The sequence below is a fragment of the Balaenoptera physalus genome, assembly GCF_965194825.1.
Source record: "Balaenoptera physalus genome assembly, chromosome: 2".
NCBI lineage: Eukaryota > Metazoa > Chordata > Mammalia > Artiodactyla > Balaenopteridae > Balaenoptera > Balaenoptera physalus.
The window spans coordinates 105,575,235-105,595,217 of record NC_138883.1 but is presented as its reverse complement, the minus strand read 5'-3'; the positions used below and the strand labels follow the sequence as shown (position 1 = coordinate 105,595,217).

At 34.9% G+C, this 19,983-nt stretch overlaps 1 protein-coding gene across 17 annotated transcripts in view; it reads left to right on the top strand.

The window, feature by feature from the left end:
- ICE2 (interactor of little elongation complex ELL subunit 2) overlaps positions 1–19,983 on the top strand; it is a 73,299-nt gene that overhangs the window by 43,847 nt on the left and 9,469 nt on the right. For 13 of the 17 annotated variants that reach the window (XM_082445704.1, XM_082445703.1, XM_082445708.1 and 10 more), the window contains 3 exons: positions 12,137–12,221; positions 13,462–13,530; positions 17,369–17,627. In XM_082445704.1, the coding sequence (XP_082301830.1) occupies positions 12,137–12,221; positions 13,462–13,530; positions 17,369–17,627 (413 nt within the window). The remainder of the gene's footprint in view (positions 1–12,136; positions 12,222–13,461; positions 13,531–17,368; positions 17,628–19,983) is intronic. The other 4 variants (XM_082445700.1, XM_082445698.1, XM_082445696.1 and 1 more) reach the window with 1 other exon arrangement.

The following is a 19,983-nucleotide window of genomic DNA, read 5'->3' as shown; positions in this document are numbered from 1 at the left end:
GTTAAGATGGAAAAGGCATTAACTGTGTAAGATATTTTGAGAGAGAGTAAGGGAGAGAGACACCACATTCAGAAAACTTTTGTTATAGTATGGTTAAAATTGTTCTATTTTATTATTAGTTATTGTTGTTTACCTCTTACTGTGCCTAATTTATACATTGAACTTTATTGTAGGTATGTATGTGCAGGAAAAAACAGTATATGTATAGTTCAGTACTATAGTTTCAGGCATCTACTGGGGGGGGGTCTTGGAACGTATCACCTGGGGATAAGGGGGGACTACTGTATTCTTTAAAGTCATAAGTAATCATTGCCTTATGTGCTATTTATCGTCGGTAAATCCTATCCACTGATAAGCATTCATTTTAATGGAATAGAATGGTGTGTTTGGTATCTTTGACAACAGAAACAGTGGTATCTGTTTCTCACTGTTTGGTGAGAAACTTATGTTGCATTGTTATATGGTTGTGTTTGCTTTGTTTGGGTTTTTTGTTTTTTATGTGGGGGTGAATGTTTTGAAATGCTATTTTAAAAGCATCTCTGAGTTTTGAGGGGTTTTATTTATGTATTTTATAAATTTATTTATTTAATTTTTGGCTGCATTGGGTCTTCGTTGCTGCGCGGGCTTTCTCTGGTTGCGGCGAGCGGGGGCTGCTCTTCATTGCGGTGCACGGGCTTCTCATTGCGGTGGCTTCTTTTGTTTCAGAGCACAGGCTCTAGGTGCGCGGGCTTCAGTAGTTGTAGCACGTGGGCTCAGTAGTTGTGGCTCGCGGGGCCTCAGCTTTTTCATCTGTATGTAATGGACATAATAATATTTTGTTCAGGGAATTCCCTGGTGGTCCAGTGGTTAGGACTGGACACTTTCACTGCTGTGGCCCCGGGTTCAATCCCTGGTCAGGGAACTAAGATCCCACAAGCCACGCGGCACAGCCAAGAAATAATAATGTTTTGTTCGATCTACCTCAGGGACTATATACACAAATCCTTTTTCTTCCAATGATTACATAATATAATGCCCTAAAAGTACGCTTCTCCTTGATGAAAATAGATACCCCAAGATAATGGAGTGATACTTCGTATATTTCTGTACGGAGAAAGAACCAGCTATTAATCTAAAATTTAGATGAAAATATGGACAATCATCTTTATGATACAAGAGTAAAAAAGGGTTTCTTAACCAAAGATTAAAAGCAGACTAAAACAAAAAAACTGGTAACTTCTCTATATTTACACATAATTTTAAAAATGTCTACGTAGTACTCCGTCTGTCCTAAAATATTGTCAGTTGTAAAATACATCTTTGATTTGATAATGTTTTATTTTCCATATGCAACTTTTTAAGTATAATATACACTCAGAAAAGTGAAAAAAATAAATGTACAGCTCAAGGAATTATAACAAAGCCAGCACCTCTATAATTTGCACCAAGATCAAGAAGTTGAAAACTGCCAGTGCCCCAGAAGACCCCACCTTGTGCCACTTCCCAACATAGCCGTATTCTCTTCTCCAGGGGTAACCACTGTCCTGCCTTCTAATGTAATCATTTGGTTTTTGCCAGGTCTGTACAAATGGAATTATAAAGTTCTTTTGTTTATATCTTCTTTTACTTAACACAGTTTTTGAAATTTATGTGTGTGTAACAGTAGTTTTATTGTTTTTGACATATTCCTTTGTAAGAATATATCACCATTTATTTATCCGTTTAACTTTGGGAGCCTGTTTAGGTTGTTTCTATGTTAATGGAACTATGAACATATTGTAAGTGTCTGTTAGCGCAATGGGTACATATTGCTGTTGGGCACATACCTAGGAATGGAACTACTTGGTCATAGAATTATTGGGTCATAGTTTAAGCTTACACCTCTCTTCAGTAGATAATTCCAAAAAGTTTTCCAAAGTGACTGTACCAATTTACACTTATATTAGCACTGTGAGGGTTACATTTTCTCCTCATCCTTGCCCACACTTGGCCTTATCAGTTTAATTTTAGCCATGCTGGTGGGTAGGTATTATTAACATCTCATTATTGTTTTAATTTGCCTTTCCTTGGTTATTTATGAAGTTGGACACCTTCATGTGATTAATAATCATTTGGATGTTCAGTTTTGTGAATTGCCTATTCAAACCTCTTTTTCTCTTGTCAAGTTTTTGTTTGTTTGGTAGTTCTTTGTTGGTTTTAAATGTTACAAATATTTTTCTCGTACTCTGTGACTTGCCTTTTCAGTCTCTTAAAAGTGTCTTTTGAACTTAATATAGACCAATATTTAGTCATTTCCTTTATGGTTAGTGCTTTCTTTGCCCAGTTTAACAAATCTTCCTTCCAGCAGCCTCATGAATATAATATCTTCTAGAAGCCTTTTTAAAATTATTTTTAAATTTCTAGATACACAGTTTATATGGTGTTTATTTTTGCATGGAATATCAAGATTTTTTTTTTCAGTTTTCATTACTGTTTATTGAAAAGACCATCCTTTCTCTGCTGCTCTCCAGTGTTACTTGTGTTGTAAATCATATATGTGAATCTAATCTGGACTCCCTATTTCTCTATCCTTGAGGCAGTACATGTCTTAATTACTCTAGTTAGAGTAATTACTCTAGCTAGACAGTTAACACTGTCTTAATTACTCTAGCTTTATAAAATCTTTTACTGTTTGGTAAAGTAAATCTTGTCAACTTTTTTTTTTAATTAATTTTTATTGGAGTATAGTTGATTTACAATGTTGTTAGTTTCTGCTGTACAGCAAAGTGAATCAGTTATACGTATACGTATATCTGCTCTTTTTTAGATTCTTTATCCATACAGAGTATTGAGTAGAGTTCCATGTCAACTTGTTTTTAAAAGAATTTCTTGGCTATTCTTGGCCCTTTTGCATTTACAGATTTTGGAGTCAACTTGTTAATTTCTCCCAACAGCAACAGGAAGATTGGGATTTTTGTTAGGAAGTGCATCGACTCAATGTGGAACAAATTGACAGCTGTACAAAAACAAATCCTTCAATCTGTGAACTTTAGATATTCTTCTATTTATTTATATCTTTAATTTCTATTAATATCTTTATGATTTTCTTTGTAGAGATCTTGCACATCTTTTGTTAAATGTATTTGTTGATAATTCTTTTATGTTATTATAAATGGTATTTCTGAAATTTTATTTTCTTATGGCTTGTTACTGATAATACAGGATTTATTTGCATATTGATTTTGTATATTGATATTGTATCTTAGTAACTTCTAAGCTCATTTATTCTTTCTAGTAATTTATATTTTCTAATTAAATAATTATGTTCTCTGCAAATAATGACCATTTTATTTCTTCTTTACAATCATTATACGTTTTTTTTTTCCTTGCCTTCTTTGCCTAGAATTCGAATAGAAGGTGAATAATGGGCATCCTTGCCTGTGTCTAATCTTAAACGGGAAGATTAGACATTTTGTTTAGTATTTTGTATGGGTTTTTGTAGATAGCATTTATTAGAAGAAAGCAGTTCCTTTCTATGCCTAGTTTAAGAATTTTAATCATGAATGGGTAAAAAAAATTTATCAGATATTTTCTCTGCATTTATTGAGATTATATGATGGTATAACTTTTGTCTTTTATCCTACTAAGGTGATGAATCATGTGAATTAATTTTAAAATGTTAATCCAATCTTGTGTTCCTGCCATAATTCCATCTTGCTCATGGTATATTACTCTTTTTATTTATTGGTAGATTTAGTTTGTTAATATTTATTTTGCTGTTTGTGTTTATGAGTGAGATTGGCCTGTAATTTTCCTTGTGAGGTATTAGTATTAAGATTAAGTTTATGCCATAAAATGAGTTGGGATTTATTTCCTCTTTTTCTGTTATCTGGTAGAATTTCTATAAAATTGGTGTTATTTCTTACTTAAATGTTTGGTAAAATTGACCTGTGAAGCCTAGAGTTTTCTTTTTGTTTTTAATTTTGATTGATTGATTGATTGATTGATTGATTGCTATGTTGGGTCTTTGTTTCCGTGCGAGGGCTTTCTCTAGTTGCGGCAAGCAGGGGCCACTCTTCATCGCGGTGTGCAGGCCTCTCACTATCGCGGCCTCTCTTGTTGCAGAGCACAGGCTCCAGATGCGCAGGCTCAGTAGTTGTGGCTCATGGGCCTAGTTGCTCCACGGCATGTGGGATCTTCCCAGACCAGGGCTCGAACCCGTGTCCCCTGCATTGGCAGGCAGATTCTCAACCACTGCGCCACCAGGGAAGCCCTAGAGTTTTCTTTTTGAAAAGTTTCTAATTATCAATTCAATGTTTGCTCTTTCTTTTTAATTGAAGTGTAGTTGGTTTACAGTGTGTGTTAATTTCTGCTGTGCAGCAAAATGATTCAGTTATACATATGTACATATACATTCTTTTTTATATTCTTTTCCATTATGGTTTAATCATAGGATATTGAATATAGTTCCCTGTGTTATACAGTAGGACCTTGTTGTTTATCCATTCTGTATATAATAGTTTGCATCTACAAGCCCGAAACTCCCAATCCATCCCTCCCCCACCCCACGTTTCCTGGCTTCTTTTGTTTCTGTTGAAAAGTCAGCTGTTCATCTGATTTATGCTCTTTTGCAAGTAATATGTCTCATTTCTTTGGCAGACTTTAAATTTTATCTCTCTCCCTTTCAACAGTTTTCGTACATTGTGCCTATGTTATGTTTTCTTTGTAAATATTCCTTTTTACATGTTCATTTTATAACATTGCTCCTTAATATGTGATTTGATGACATTTATCAGTTTGGGAGAATTCTTGTCATTACCTCACCAAACATCACTTCTTCCCCATTCGCTCTCTTTCTCTTCTGGGATTTCAGTTTTATTATGTTACATCTTAACTGTATCCTTAACGTCCCTTACATGCTCTTCTGTATTTACCTTTCTTTTGACTCTTCATGCATGAGTCTCAATATTTTCTTCTACTTTACTAATTTTCTCTTCGGCTATCCCTAATATACTATTTCACCCATCACCTGAGTCCTCAATTTCATTTATTGTATTTTTTTGGTTCTAGATTTTTCATTTGATTCTTTTTTATACATTATAGTTTTCTATAGAAAACTTAAGCGTATTAGGCAAAAATTACTTTAAAGTGTCTCTAATACCTCTGTTATCTAGATTCTTTGTGAATCTTTTCTATTATTTTTTTGTGTTAGTTTCCTAGCGCTGCCATAACAAAGTACCACAAACTGGGTGGCTTAAAATAATAGAAACTTCTTGTTTCACAGTTCTGGAGGCTGGAAGTTTAAAATGAAGGTGTCACAAGGCCATGCTCCTTCTGAAACCTGTAAGAATCCTTTGTTGCCTCTTTTTCCTTCTGGTGTTTGCCGGCAATCCTTGGCTTGTAGATGCATCACTTTCATCTCTGCCTCTGTCATCATGTGGAATCTTTTTCCTGTGTGTCTCTATCCTCTTCCTATAAGTACAGCATTCATATTGAATTAAGGGTTCACCCATCATAACTAATTACATCTACAACAATTCTACTTACAAAGGAAGTCACGTTCTGAGGTAGTGGGGGTTAGGGCTTCAACATATCTTTTTACAGGGACACTTCTTTCCATGGCATGTTGTTTTCCTGTCTTCTTTTTTATTCCATGTTTTTTCATTGTATGCCAGAATATTCTTTATCAAGGGTCAGATATTGTATACAAAAAATTCTAGAGCAAATATAAGAGCTAAAATGTTATCTTCCTCTAGATAGGATTACTTTTGACCACACTAGCAATCCGGATTCACTGTAATCCAGTTACAGGGATTTAGGTGATTTGAAGCTTGACTTTGGACCCTAGATAGGCCAATCTGTTTCCCCCTTATTGCTAGGATGTTGCCATTCATGGTCTGACATTGCCAGTCTTTGGAAAATCTTACTTGCAAGTCGGGCCCTCGGCGGTGTCTGGGAACTTAGCTAGTAAACAGTTTTCTACACTGACATAAAACTTCCTTTAGCTGATAAGGAGAGTTCATTGTGTCTACACCATTTGTATAAACAATATGGCTTATTCTGAACATCTGCTTTCCTTCTGAGAGTCTGGAATTTTGGTATGTGTTAGTCAGAGGGTGCCTACATGATGAGCTCCCAATAAATACCTTGAGTGCTGGGTCTCTAATAAGCTTCTCTGGTATAAAAAGAAAATATTGCTGGAAGAATTAAGTGAATCTTGTGTGACTCAAATGGGAAAGGCCTCTTTTTTTTTTTTTTTAATTGTGGTAAAATATATGTAACATAAAATGTACCATTTTAACCATTTTATGGTACAATTTACTGTACATTTTTTAGCACATGATTTAGTGGTATTAAATACATTCACAATGTTGTTCAGCCATCATCACTGTCCATTTCCAGAGCTTTATCATCATCCCAAATAGAAACTCAAGAGAGGACTTTTGAAAATTGCATCTCATTTCCTCTGAACTTTACCCACACTTCTTTTCCTTTTGGTGATTCTCCTTTTGCTTGTATCCTTTTGCTATAACAAATCTTATCCATGACTACAACTGTATGCTGAGGCTATGAGTCCTTTTAGAGAATCACCAAGCCAGGATCCCAACTCAGAACTTGTGTTTATCTAAATCATAGACCCTGAACTCCAGTTTTTGTTCCTCTAATCCTGAGAGACTATTGAGAGCTCTGGTTCATTTCTTAGCTTCTCAGTTGCTTTTTCCAGATTAACAGGTACTCCTAAGAGAGAAGCAGCCCTAAGTGCCAGGCTTACATCACTGGGTTTCTTTCTTCCTCTGGTTTGTTGGCTCCAAATATATCCTCAATCCCTTTTTCTGGTAGCCACTAACAAATTATATAATTTAATTAGTCATGGTATTTATTGCCTGTCTTTGTCTCTTGTTTATTGATATATCCCAAGCACCTAGAACAGTATCTGACACACAGAGGTGCTCAATAAGTATTTTTAGAATGAGTGAAGTTGGCTTGGATAATTGATTGAAGGAACAGTAAAAGTCAAGGAGAAGGGAGATGGTAGAAAACAAGCCATAGAATTTATATACTTTATTCTTTTTACTGTCCCTAGATGTATGTAAGACAAACCATTGGGATGCAGGAACAAAATATTATAACTCTTATTTATTTTTTGTATGAAAAATTAAAAATTAAACATTACTCATATTAAGTATGTGGATTGACAGGTGGTCCTCTCCTTAAAAACATTCAGTGTCATGCTTCAGTAAGCCAAGCAGTGAGGCACTTGTTCCATTTGGATCTATGTATAATTGTGGGTATCTTTTTTTAGCTATGGCAGCTGTTAAAACCTACAGCAAAATGAATTGAACTTTGCAGCCATCCTTCAAATAGTTGTTATCACATAGAATTAAACCAAGATTTTTCAAAACAACAAAGCATAGTTAATTATATATTGCATATTATTTTATTCTTTTCAAAAATTTTCATCTGTTTCGATTTCTGTTAGTTAATAGTTTTTAATGTGTGTTGACTGCTGCTCTAAATAAAAGAGAAAAATAAAGCTCAGAATGATTAACTTAGGTATAGATACAGACTCCATCAGTGGCAGGATCAGAATTTAGTCACAGTCTTTTAAGTGTTTATAACTTTGCTGTAAACCTAAAAAGGGCTAGGGAAAAATTGGTGGGGGGGCGGGGGAGGTCAGATGTAACAAAAATGAAGCACTGTGAGTGTAACAATGTTAATCAGTGTGACTTAAGACAAATGATTCATTGTGTCTTAGAAACTGGGACCTTAAAATCCTAACCAGAAGATCTCCACGTGCTCGTATTCTCTTTCCCACGCAGTCATGCACCATAGTCCTTCTCAGTTGTGGCCTGTGTTTCCCTCACTCAACCGTTGCTAGCCACTCTTCCATTTAACTTAAGCATTTCGTTGTCAGTTTTCCCTGCCCAGCCCTATCATCTCAAAATTTCAAAGAAACTTAAGACAGTCTCTTCTCAGAAATCAAAGTTGGGGACCAGTGCATTAGATCTTTTGGAGAGGACAGTAAGGGTAGAGTTTACGTGCGTGGTTGAGAGATTCAGATACAGCATATCTTACGAGACACAAGTGAGTGACAAAGAATCTCATTTATTTAACTGAAGAGCATATTGGCTTATAGGACTCTAGTTCAGCAATTTTGAACTAGAGTCCTATAGTCTCTTTTTCAGGTAGAATAAACATACTTGTTTTTTGTTTGTCTGCTTTGCTATGAACATGTTCTCCTGTTCCTTTAGATTGCAGTATTCTTTTTATCCTCTTGCCCCATAAAAACATTGAGATGTATTCCTTAAAGAAAATTCCCAAAGTCATCTTATCACAAGTTCTGTATCTACTTTCCAGTTCTCTAATATATATCAATTTTGTATAGTTGACATACAGGCAGTCCTTCCTTTGCGCAATTCTGATATACACAAATTTCAGTTACGAAGGTATTTAACTGTGAGTAATTGCATAAAGTGCAGACGTTACTGCTGACTCTTCAGTCCACAAATCACTACATAAGTAACAAATGCACATCATGACCAGTGACCAATGATGTCACTTCTTTCAAAGTCTGTCAGTGATTGTTCACTGCGCACCTGTTAACTGAGTTTATGCACAGGAAGCAAAATGTGTAGTTGTGGTCCCTCCTTGTCTCCCAGTGATAAACTCGTGTGATGTTTTACAAAAGTGGATAATCAGAAGAGGGAATTGGCCAACAAAGATTAAAGCACAGCAAAGGAACAAAAGGTGATACTGCTGGAAGTTAAATTTGAATTGAGCATAAATGGAGTTACAGAAGAAATAGCTGACAGTAGAAATGTTGACACTGGTGCAGTTCAGGAGACCAGATATGCCAAAAGAGGAACTTAGCGAAGGTGAACTTACATAAATGAGGAAAGTGCTTGTGGCATAAAGGATGAAGAAGTGACACTGGCATAATATTTTACATTAAAAGAACTCTTTGAGATATATCATGATATTAAAAGCACAAAGGCTATCATGTTGGAAGCTGATCCAAGGAGTGTGACCACTCACCACAGCATAGAAAAGGTGCTTGCTCCCTATCATAAGTTGTACCAGGAGAAGGCGACAAGCACTATTCAGACTGCTCTTTTTTTTTTTTTCTTTTCACACACACACACTGTATTTTATTTTTACAAGAGGTAAATAGACTGACACCAAGCATTGTACATGGATGACCACAACAACAGCAACAGTGATTGCAATTACCAAACATGAAACACACTCATACTATGTCATAATATTGACATTCAGTCAGACTGCTCTTAATGAGTTTTTTATAGTGAAATAACACTAAATCTCAATGTTTTTAATTTACAGTATACTAAATAAAGATTACTTTTTACTGTTTTTTCATTTCTCTATACATTTATAACTGATGGGGAATTTATAATGTTTTGACCAAAAAAATCTGAAAGGTAATGGAACAGTTGTAATTTTTCCCATTGATTTTTAAAATTGCTTCCATAGTTTTGGCTTATGTATGGTTATTTTTCTCATCCCATACTCCATGCAGAGTAGGAATTGCCTATGTATATGTATGTGTGCACATAAATATGTATGAATGCCTGCATGTGTATAAAGCCTTGATTTGTATTATATAACCTTCCCAAACTTGACACACATAAAAAATATTTGGATAGTGCACTGTGATATACAAAAGAGATAGCTGTGACTGAGGGGTAATGTCCAGGAAGCTCTTGCCATCCCACGCCTTGCTCAGCTGCCCCAAGGACTGAGGAGATAAATATCTCAAACACACATGTAACTCATTTAAGGCCCACAGGTTAAAACGCTCCAATGTTGAGAGAATTGTAGACTCCTTGAGGAGGTGGGCCCTCATAGTGCTTAGTATGGTATTCTCTGTATATTTTTGACCTAACTGTATTTGACATATACTATATAATACATACTTTTCATTGAGATTGCTTTGAAAAGGTAAGAACTGTTAGTGATTTTCCTCGAAGGCACATTTAGTAAATGTCTAAAAATGTTTTATTGTACGTGATATTCCCTTTCTACAGTTATTAAACCATTGAAATGTGTCCTTTTTATTAGAAATGTCACTATAATGAGCGTTAGAAATGCAGAGGTGAAACTGAAACTTGGCACAGGAAACGATAAGTAGGCGTGGGAAAAATAGATTTGTTGTCGTAGAAGAAAGGTATCTGGTAAAAATGTTTCTAATTCTTTTTATGAGCACAAAGCAAATGAAAGGGGACTAGATAAGAAAATGCGATATTAAATTATGTGCATTTTTTGTTGCACAATGATTGATGTCAGCTTTCCAGGTCATGTATTTTGATAACCAAATATTGGAAGCTGAAAAAAATTAAAATTAAAATGGTATTATATTCAGCATTATTGAGTATTATACTCTTACACTATTGATGTATTTAACTGCTGTAATAACATTTTTGTATTGACATGGTTATATAACATTTAACTAAGAGCTATCTTTTATATCACTTCCTTGGAACATTTCAGGACCTCAGTGTTGTGTCTCAACCTGCTTTGTTGTAGAACATACGCATTACTTTTTAAAATGGAAGTGTAATCTTGAGGATTTTCTATTTTGTTTTTTGGAATTCTAGAATTAGGTCACGTTTGTAAGAAAGTAAGTCTTTGAGCAGACTTTTGATTTTTTTTTTAAACCATAGGAAATCTTATGGTGTGCTTTAATTAAAAAATAAGCCAGATTTTTTTAAGGTTTATTGAGATATAGTTAACTAATAAAATTTTAAGATATTTAAAGTATACATCATGATGATTTGATATATGTATACATTGTAAAAGGATTCCTCCCATCTAGTTAAATTAACACATCCATCACCTCACATATTTATATTTTTTCTTTTTTGTTTTTTGATGAAAACATTTAAGTTCTACTCTCTTACCAAATTTCAGTTATATAGTACAGTACTATCAACTGTGGTCACCGTGTTATACATTAGATCCTCAGACTTTATTCATCTTATAGCTGAAAATTTGTACCCTTTTAGCCCCCAACCCCTGTGAACCACTCTCCTACTTGTTCCTATGAGTTTGACTTTTTTTTTTCCAGATTCCTCGTGTAAGTGATATCATGCAGTATTTCTCTCTCTTTCTGACTTATTTTACTTAGCATAGTGTCCTCAAGGTCCATTATGTTGTTGCAAATAGCAGGATTTCCTTTTTTCTTATGGATGAATAATATTTCATCGTGTGTGTGTGTGTGTGTGTGTGTATCACATCTTTATCCATTCATCCATTGACGGACACTTAGGTTATACATGTCTTAGCTGTTGTGAATGAGTAAGCCACATTTTTGTAATCTAATTTTTACCTTAACCCAGTCTGTCTTAGAAATTTGTAGAGCATGCCCAAACTATAAACTTGACTGTATCTGCTTGCTTTCATAATAGGTACATATTTCTCTAAAAATTTAATTTCCATAAAAATGCAACTTTAATAAAAATTAGAAACACCACTATGTTAACAGTTGTTATTCTTAAATTGTGGGCTTAGAGATAATTTTTTTTGTTATGGACATGTGTAAACTTTTCTATGTTCAGCAAATATTTTAGAATTAATACATATTTCTTTTATAATCTGACTTATTTTATTTTTTCTATAAATTTATTTATTTATTTATTTATTTATGGCTGCTTTGGGTCTTCGTTGCTGTGCGCGGGCTTTCTCTAGTTGCAGCGAGTGGGGGCTACTCTTCCGTTTTGGTGCCCGGGCTTCTCATTGTGGTGGCTTCTCTTTGTTGTGGAGCACGGGCTCTAGGCACGCGGGCTTCAGTAGTTGTGGTTCGCGGGCTCAGTAGTTGTAGCTCAGGCTCTAGAGCACAGGCTCAGTAGTTGTGGCACACGGGCTTAGTTGCTCCGCCGCATGTGAGATCTTCCTGGACCAGGGATCGAACCCACGTCCCCCTGCGTTGGCAGGCGGATTCTTAACTGCTGTGCCACCAGGAAAGTCCCTAATGTCATTTTAAAATACATCTTTAGTTAATAAACTAAATAAAATGTCTATTTCTCCTCTTTTTAGAATATAAAGTTACATTACAATTATTACAATTTTGTAAAAACATCTTTAAAGAGACTGGATAACTTGGCTTTTTTGTTTTTTAAATACTGCAATTGTTCTTTTTAAGTTTGACCTTTTATTTTAGGACATATTGATACATTTACTTCAAAGCTTTTCCTGCTAGAAGAAATCACCTCAGAAGAATTAAAAGAAAGACTTTCAGCACTCAAGTAAGAAGCTTTACTTTGTGGTGGGAATTTAAAAACTTAGTATGATCACTAATTTTCCTTTATCTGTAAATATTGGTTAAGTTTAAATTATTTATTTTCAAGACTTTTAGTCCTTTTTTACATTGAGGCTTCCCCCTGACCCAGTTTGTGATCCATTTCACATGAATCATTTCCATTTCCAAATTAAATGTACTAGTGACACTAGTATTTCTACTTAAGACAGAGGAGGCTAGAACAGCAGACGAGTCCTCCATCTTGGCAGTGTCTGGGAGCGTAAGAGTCTTAGCTCTCAGGGATGTGTGCGCTCATTTGGACACCCTGACTTCTAAAGGTTTGTTCTTTTACCAACTGTTACTGTACATCGGATTGAAATGAATTTAATTTGCATCTCACAACTTTCCGGGAAGGACTGGTGGTAGTTTTATCTCCATTTTATATATGAGGAAACTGGAACTTGGAGTGACTTTCCCCAGAGCATACAGCTGAACTAGGGTGACAACCTTGGTAGTTAATATGTTTGATTCACCTTGAAGGATGGGAAATTGTCCTGACTTTTATTACTTCCATAGTTCCAGCTTTGGGGCTTGTCATAGTTTTTGAAGCCTCCAGATTCAAACTTGAATTCTCTGCTTATACTTAAAAACATCTGCTTCTATGATAAGGATTGCTTCTTTTGAGGAGTAACTTTTTATTTACATATGTGAATAGAAAAGCTTTTCCATACATTACTCACGGCCTGCTCTACCTCTTCCAATGAAAACCATTTTTAAATAAATAATAAAGGGAATGAATTTAGGTCTAGAAGAGATACTAAATCAATATATTTCATTTCCCTTTATTCATTTAAAATACCTCTCAATTTCTCTGGTTACCACCACCATCTCTAAAAGACAAAGTCTTCTGCAGATTAGTTCTACTAAAGGCTTTTTAAACTTTTAATCTTTAAAAAAATTTTAAACTTATAAACTTCTTAAAAAGTTTATAGTTTCAGTATAAAATAATGATCTCTTTACAACTGCTCTGACTCACACAAGCCAAATACTTTATGATTTTGAAGAGAAATCAGAAAATGGCAAAAAATTAATTAAATATTATAAGTGAATCAAATTAGAAATAAATTTTGGTGTTCTGTGTTTTACATTATTTCATCTGTTGTTTTTTTCTGTTATTGAGGATATTTCTCTTCCTGAGGAGATAAAATTGTTAAGAGTAAGTTTTCTTGTCGCTTAATTTTATATAGATTTCTTCTGTTTAATAGGATATCAAGTTTATTTAACATCCTTCAACACATTCTGAGAAAATTAAGTAGGTAAGTACTTTGGAGGCATTTTGTGTTGATATGTCTAATTTTCTTGGGTGAAAATTCATAGAAACTTTGAATATATGTTGTTAGGAATAGATAGAAAATAACCTAGAAATACAGAATTTATTCTACTGTGTCAAATTTGAAATTGTGAAAATATAAATAAGAAGGTAATATAATAGTCTCTGGCTTTAATGAGCTTGCAATTACATTTTTTTGTAAGGCTATTGTAATGGTTTCCTATTGCCACTATAACAAATTACCACAGACTTAGTGGCTTTAAATAACACAAATTTATTCTATTATAGTTCTGGAAGTAAAAAATCTGAAATAATTTTCAGTAGACTAAACTTTTGTCAACAGGGCTGGCTCCTTGTGGTGGCTCTGAGGAGACAGTTGTTTCCTCACCTTGATTTTCAGCTTCTAGTGGCTACCTGTATTTCTTTTCTGTTTTAATTGAAATATAGTTGGTGTACAGCATTATGTTAGTTTCAAGTTTACTACATAAACTTGCAAGTGATATGACATTTGCAAACATTGTGAAATCACAATAAGTCTAATAACCATCTGTCCCCATACAAAGTTATTACAATAATATTGATCATATTCTTTATGTTGTGTATTACATCCCTGTGGCTTATTAGTTTTATAACTGGAGGTTTGTACCTCTTAAATCCCGTTCGCCTATTTCTCCCTACACACACCACCCGCAACCGGCAACCACCCTTTTGTTTCTGTATCTGTAAGTCTGTCTTCATTTTACTTTGTTTGTTTCTTTTGTTTTTCAGATTCCACATATAAGTAAGTCATGTGGTATTTGTCTTTCTCTGACTTATTTCATGTGGCATAATACTGTCTAGATCCATCCATGTTGTTGCAAATGCAAGATTTCATTTTTTATGACTGAGTAATATTCCATTGTATACATATCACATCTTCTTTATCCGTTTATCAATGAACACTTAATTTGCTTCCATATCTTGGCTATTGTAAATAATACTGCAGTGAACATTGGTGTACATATATCTTTTTGAATTAATTTTTTTGTATTCTTGTGGTAGATACCCAGGAGTGGAATTGCTAGATCATACGGTAGTTCTATGTTTAATTTTTTGAGGAGCCTCCATACTGTTTCCCATAGTGGCTGCACCAATTTACAGTTCCACCAACAGTGTACAACGGTTCCTTTTTCTCCACATCCTTGCCAACACTTGTCTTTTTGAAGATAGCCATTCTGACAGGCGTGAGGTGGTATCTCATTGTGGTTTTGATTTGAATTTCCCTGATGATTAGTGATGTTGGGCATCTGTATGTCTTCTTTGGAGAAATACCTATATATCTTAACTTGTAGCCCCTTACTCCATCTTCAAAGTACATCACTCAAATTTTTGCTTTTGTTGTCACGTTGCATCCTTAATTGCATTTGCAAAGCCATTGATGGGTAACATTCACAAGTTCTGGAGAGAGGATGTAAACATCCTGGGGGACTATTAGTCAGCCTTCCATAGCTATATTGTTTACATTTTCAAGGTAAGGAAGCAACATAGAGGCTAGTCACTCCGTCCATAGCAAATCTTAGAATATAGATTCTCCACGTGATCATTTATGAAACCGTTTAATTATACGAACCTTTGCACTCCTTGTCTTAACGCCCTTACCAAAAGATAAACTAAAAAACAATTCAAGAATTTGAACAAAAGGTCAAAAACCTCAAAGTTCTAACTCTCCTACTTTTCATGCAACTAGATAGATGTCAGTTTCCTTATTTATAAAATGATGGTGTTGATTTCAGTGATTTCCTAAGTACTCCTCAGTTCTGAGATTCTGTGATTCTGTGGCAAGATTTTTGTTTTATATATTCCATTCTTCATGTGAAGTACAATGCTTAAACACGAAATTTACCAAGTGCTTTTTGAAACTTGAATATCAATATCTTAGCTTATGTATTAGTTCTCAACTGCAGCTGTGACAAATTGCCACAAAACTAGTGTTGACAACAGGAATTTATTATCTTGCAGTTCTGTGAGTCAGGAGGCTAACAGGTCTTCTCAGGCTGAAATCAAGGTGTCATTTTTCTGCCTTCTTTTCTGTAGGCTCTGGGTATGGTCTGTTTCCTTGACTTTTGTATATTCTAGAGGCTACCCGCATTCTTTGGCTTGTGGCGCTCTTCCTTTCCTCCCTTTTCAGACTTTGAAAGGCGAGTTGAGTCCTCCTCACATCACATCACTCTCACCTCTTTCAAAGCCATATCTCCCTCTGAGTCTCTTCTGCTTCCCTCTTCTACATTTTAAGGACTCATAGTTACAGTGAGCCCACTAAAATAATCTAGGAAAATCTTACATTTTAAAATCAGCTGATTAGGAACCTTAATTTCACTTTAATTCCATCTTAATTCCCCTTTGCCACATAATGTAGCATATTCACAGGTTCTAGGGTTTGGGATGTATGTTTTTGGTGGAGGCTGTTATTGTGCCTACTGATATTTGTTTCCATCCATGTACATTGCTGCCCCCATGCAGCACTTTTAAGATATTCTTTCTTGAACTGTCTCATTCTCCATGAATTCTCTCTGTAAACCAAAGCATTCTTCATTTTTAGTGAAGGAGGTTAAGATATAAAGTTTCACTGATAAAAGCTCAGTGTTTGAAATGTTACTTATTCCCACTGTCAAATCAATTATTATTCATTTCTTTATATGGGAATAGAAAATGATTGGGGGAAAAATGCTCTGAGAATAAGAATAGTTCTCTGAACCACTTTTGTCAATACCTATTACTTTTCTGTTTAAAAACAGTAATGAATTAATGAAAAACTTATCAGGTTTATAGGAAGATCCTTGTAAGTATGACTAATCCTTATTTTTAATGATAGCTTGTGGGAAAGAACTGATATCTTCCATTGTACCTTTGAGCTAGAATGTAAAATCCCAAAAAAACCACAGTATATTAATCGTATCCTTTTAGCTCTTTATGTTGTTACACTGAATTCCTTAAAGCTTTCTAAAGGGAAAGGGAGAATGTAGATTTGACAGAACCTACTATTGTGACAATAGAGGATCATAATTAAGGGTATGGCTTTTGGTGTTCGACTGCCTGGGTTTATATCCAGGTCCTGCACTCAGAACTTTGGGCAAATTACTTAGCATGTCTGATTTTTGTTTATCTCAAATATGAGGTTAATAATTAATATTATTCCTTAAAGGTTTGTTTTGGAGAATTTAATGATGAAATGGTTATAAACAGTACAGTCGTCGTTAGCTCATGATAAACATTCAGTACCTATTAACTGCTTTGGTTGCTATTATTCTCATGGCCCCTTGTATTGTGATTGTTCCATTGACTGTTTCTGCCACTTTATTTTAAACTTCTCAGTGTAGTGAATTTGTCACATTCACTTTTCTATCTCTGTTCACCTATTAGTAGACAGAAAGTAGGTGCAGTGTTTGTTTAATTAATTTAAATGTTGTGTATAGGAATGGTACGTGTATGTACTCATGTACTCATATGTATATGTACTTTTCTGTATATGTTGTCCATGGATTAGAGAATTAGGCAGACTGTCTGTTTCCCATTAAATTTTTGAAATTTTACAAATTAACTGATGTAACAGTGAAAAGAAAATAATTATATATCCTGAACTTGGAATAAGAACTAAAATGAGTTGCTGAAAAGGCATGAAAATAGTTTAAAAGATTCTTAAATCTTATTTGGTCATAAAAGTGTTTTTAGAGGTGGTATCCCATTCCCCTAATTGTTTTCAATTTTATTAATATATTATGATTAAGAAAGTGCTATTGAATTTGACACAGTGAACCAATGAGTTGAGTTTCCTTGTGTGTATTTAGCTTGCAGGAGGGTTCCTACTTGTTGTCTCACGCAGCAGAAGATTCTTCACTCCTGATCTACAAGACCTCTGATGGAAAAGTTACTCGGACAGCGTACAATTTGCATAAAACACATTACAGCCTTCCTGGTGTACCTTCCAGTCTCTCAGTCCCCTGGGTCCCGTTAGACCCCAGTCTCTTATTACCATATCATATCCATCATGGAAGAATACCTTGTACTTTTCCACCTAAATCACTAGGTCCCACAACACAACAAAAGGTAAGATCTTTTCTGAAATTAAATGTTCCATTAGGTTGTTTGTTATTAATCTGTTTCACTGACTATATAATATTTCAACCTGATGTCCACATTTGCCATGTTAATCACAACACCATTCTAAAAATAATATCTATAGGAAGCATAGATAAAGTTGTACACTCTACTGAACCCAGTCATCATGTCAATGGAGCTTTTTATTTTTGTAAGGTTTATGAGTCAACTAAAGAAAATTCTATTAGCCTTCCCAGTGAGGGCATGGGTAAAGCAACCACATAGTTAAATCCCTATGTTCCTATGAAAAGCAAAGTTATAATTTTTTTTTGCAGTTTTTATTTATGTATACTGTTTCATTTCATTAAATATTTGAGGCAATTTGCAGAATACATGCAATAAAATTATGATGATACAATTAAAAATTAGTAAGTAGGATATGGGAAAATATAAAAGCAAATGTTAGTAATTAGTGACTGCAGTGCCTTATTAAAAGTACAATAGGGACTTCCCTGGTAGCGCAGTGGTTAAGAATCCGCCTGCCAATGCAGGGGGCACGGGTTCGAGCCCTGGTCCGGGAAGATCCCACATTCCACAGAGCAACTAAGCCCGTGCGCCACAACTACTGAGCCTGTGCTCTAGAGCCCTCGTGCCACAACTGCTGAAGCCCGTGCGCCTAGAGCCTGTGCTCCACAACAAGAGAAGCCACCGCAGTGAGAAGCCCACACACCACAACGAAGAGTAGTCCCCGGTCACCGCAACAAAGACCCAATGCAGCCAAAATTAATTAAATAAATAAATAAATAAAAATTTTGTAAGTACAATAAGATGTTAAGATGTACATTGTGTTTTAACACTAAGTATTTTATCACTCAATATTTTAGTTATAATTAATGTTATGCTCTTTATAGAATCCTTCCCCAGAAATACCAGTTGAATGATATTTCTCTGTCTGAAACTTTTGTAAAACCATGGTTAGAGATACTCTTTACCATGTCACTCATTCTTTATATCATGTAAGAAGTTCCAGTTTGAGTTTAGTTGAAGGAAAAGTTTTATTCTCTACAAGTGAATCTGACTGTTCAGTCAGCAATAACACAGTACATTTTCCTTCCCTGCTGCCAAAAATCTTTGAACCAAAATTATTGTCTGAATTCTCTGCTCTTCTCAATATGTTTGCCACAGAAAATCTATCACGTGTATGTATTTCACTTCTCCATTCTAATGTTATTATTGAGAGGATCCTTTTAGAAATGACAACTTCTTACACATTCTTAGTTGACTTTGGCCAAGAAAATATATAAATGTGGTTAACTAGTTGGGACAAGTGAAAGAATGGAGAAAGTGAGTTATTAGTATTTTAAGCCATTTTAGCTACAGTTTTTGTTGGCTATTTCCAGTTTAAATTTAATATAAGTAGTGATTTTTATAACCTCCTGAGGCAACATTTTCTTAACTTAAAAATAATAATTGAAAACTGTTTTTGAAGAGTTTATGTTATTTCTAAGAGAATTATTTTAACTTAGAAAAATCTGATTATAGTTTCACCTGTAACATTTAACTGTGTGAGTGGCTTATTCCTCTTTAGTGAAAATGAACAGTTTAATGTCTTGATACAATTCCATGTTTTCAGGATTTGACCACATAAATATAAACAGCTTAATTATGTATATGCTGAGCATTTGTTGATTTGTGTTTTTTTGAAGATATTTCATGCATTCAGTCCAAGGACAAATCCTTAGTGAGACTGTCTAGGACCAGGTTGTTGTACAGCCAAACATTAGGTACAGTAGACAATTAGCTAAATAGTGCTTGGTTTGATTTTTTTTAAGCCCATGGAAAGTTTTTGGTGATCTCTTACACATCTCCCTACAATCTAGCCCTACATATGTAGGAATTACCCCACCTTTCTCCCTTACTTCCTCCTAGCGAGGCCATGGGAATGAGACTTTCTAGTCCTACCAAGCTAATAAGCACAGATAGGGATTCCAGCTTTAGCAGCAAGGGAAAAGATGAGAGCTTCAGGAAACCCTGGGACGTAAGATCTTATATGGAACAGAAATGATCTACTTATTTCATGATGTAAAAACTCATATGACAGATATCTCCACCTCTAATACGATTCCTTAGTCCCTAGTCCACTTGAACTCAGATGTCACCTTTGTGTAGTAGTACCTTAAGCACTAATCCTGAGAGATGCCCCAGTAGAGCCTGTGTCTGCCTCTTTCTGCATCAAGCAGAGCTTAATAGGAGGATCCCATTTGCTTCCTGTGCTACTCCGGACTTCTGATTCTAGTCTTTTTGTAATGGCTCTGTGTCTATCCCTTTTCTCCTTCCGCAGCTTCTGCTATAAATGTGGATCACA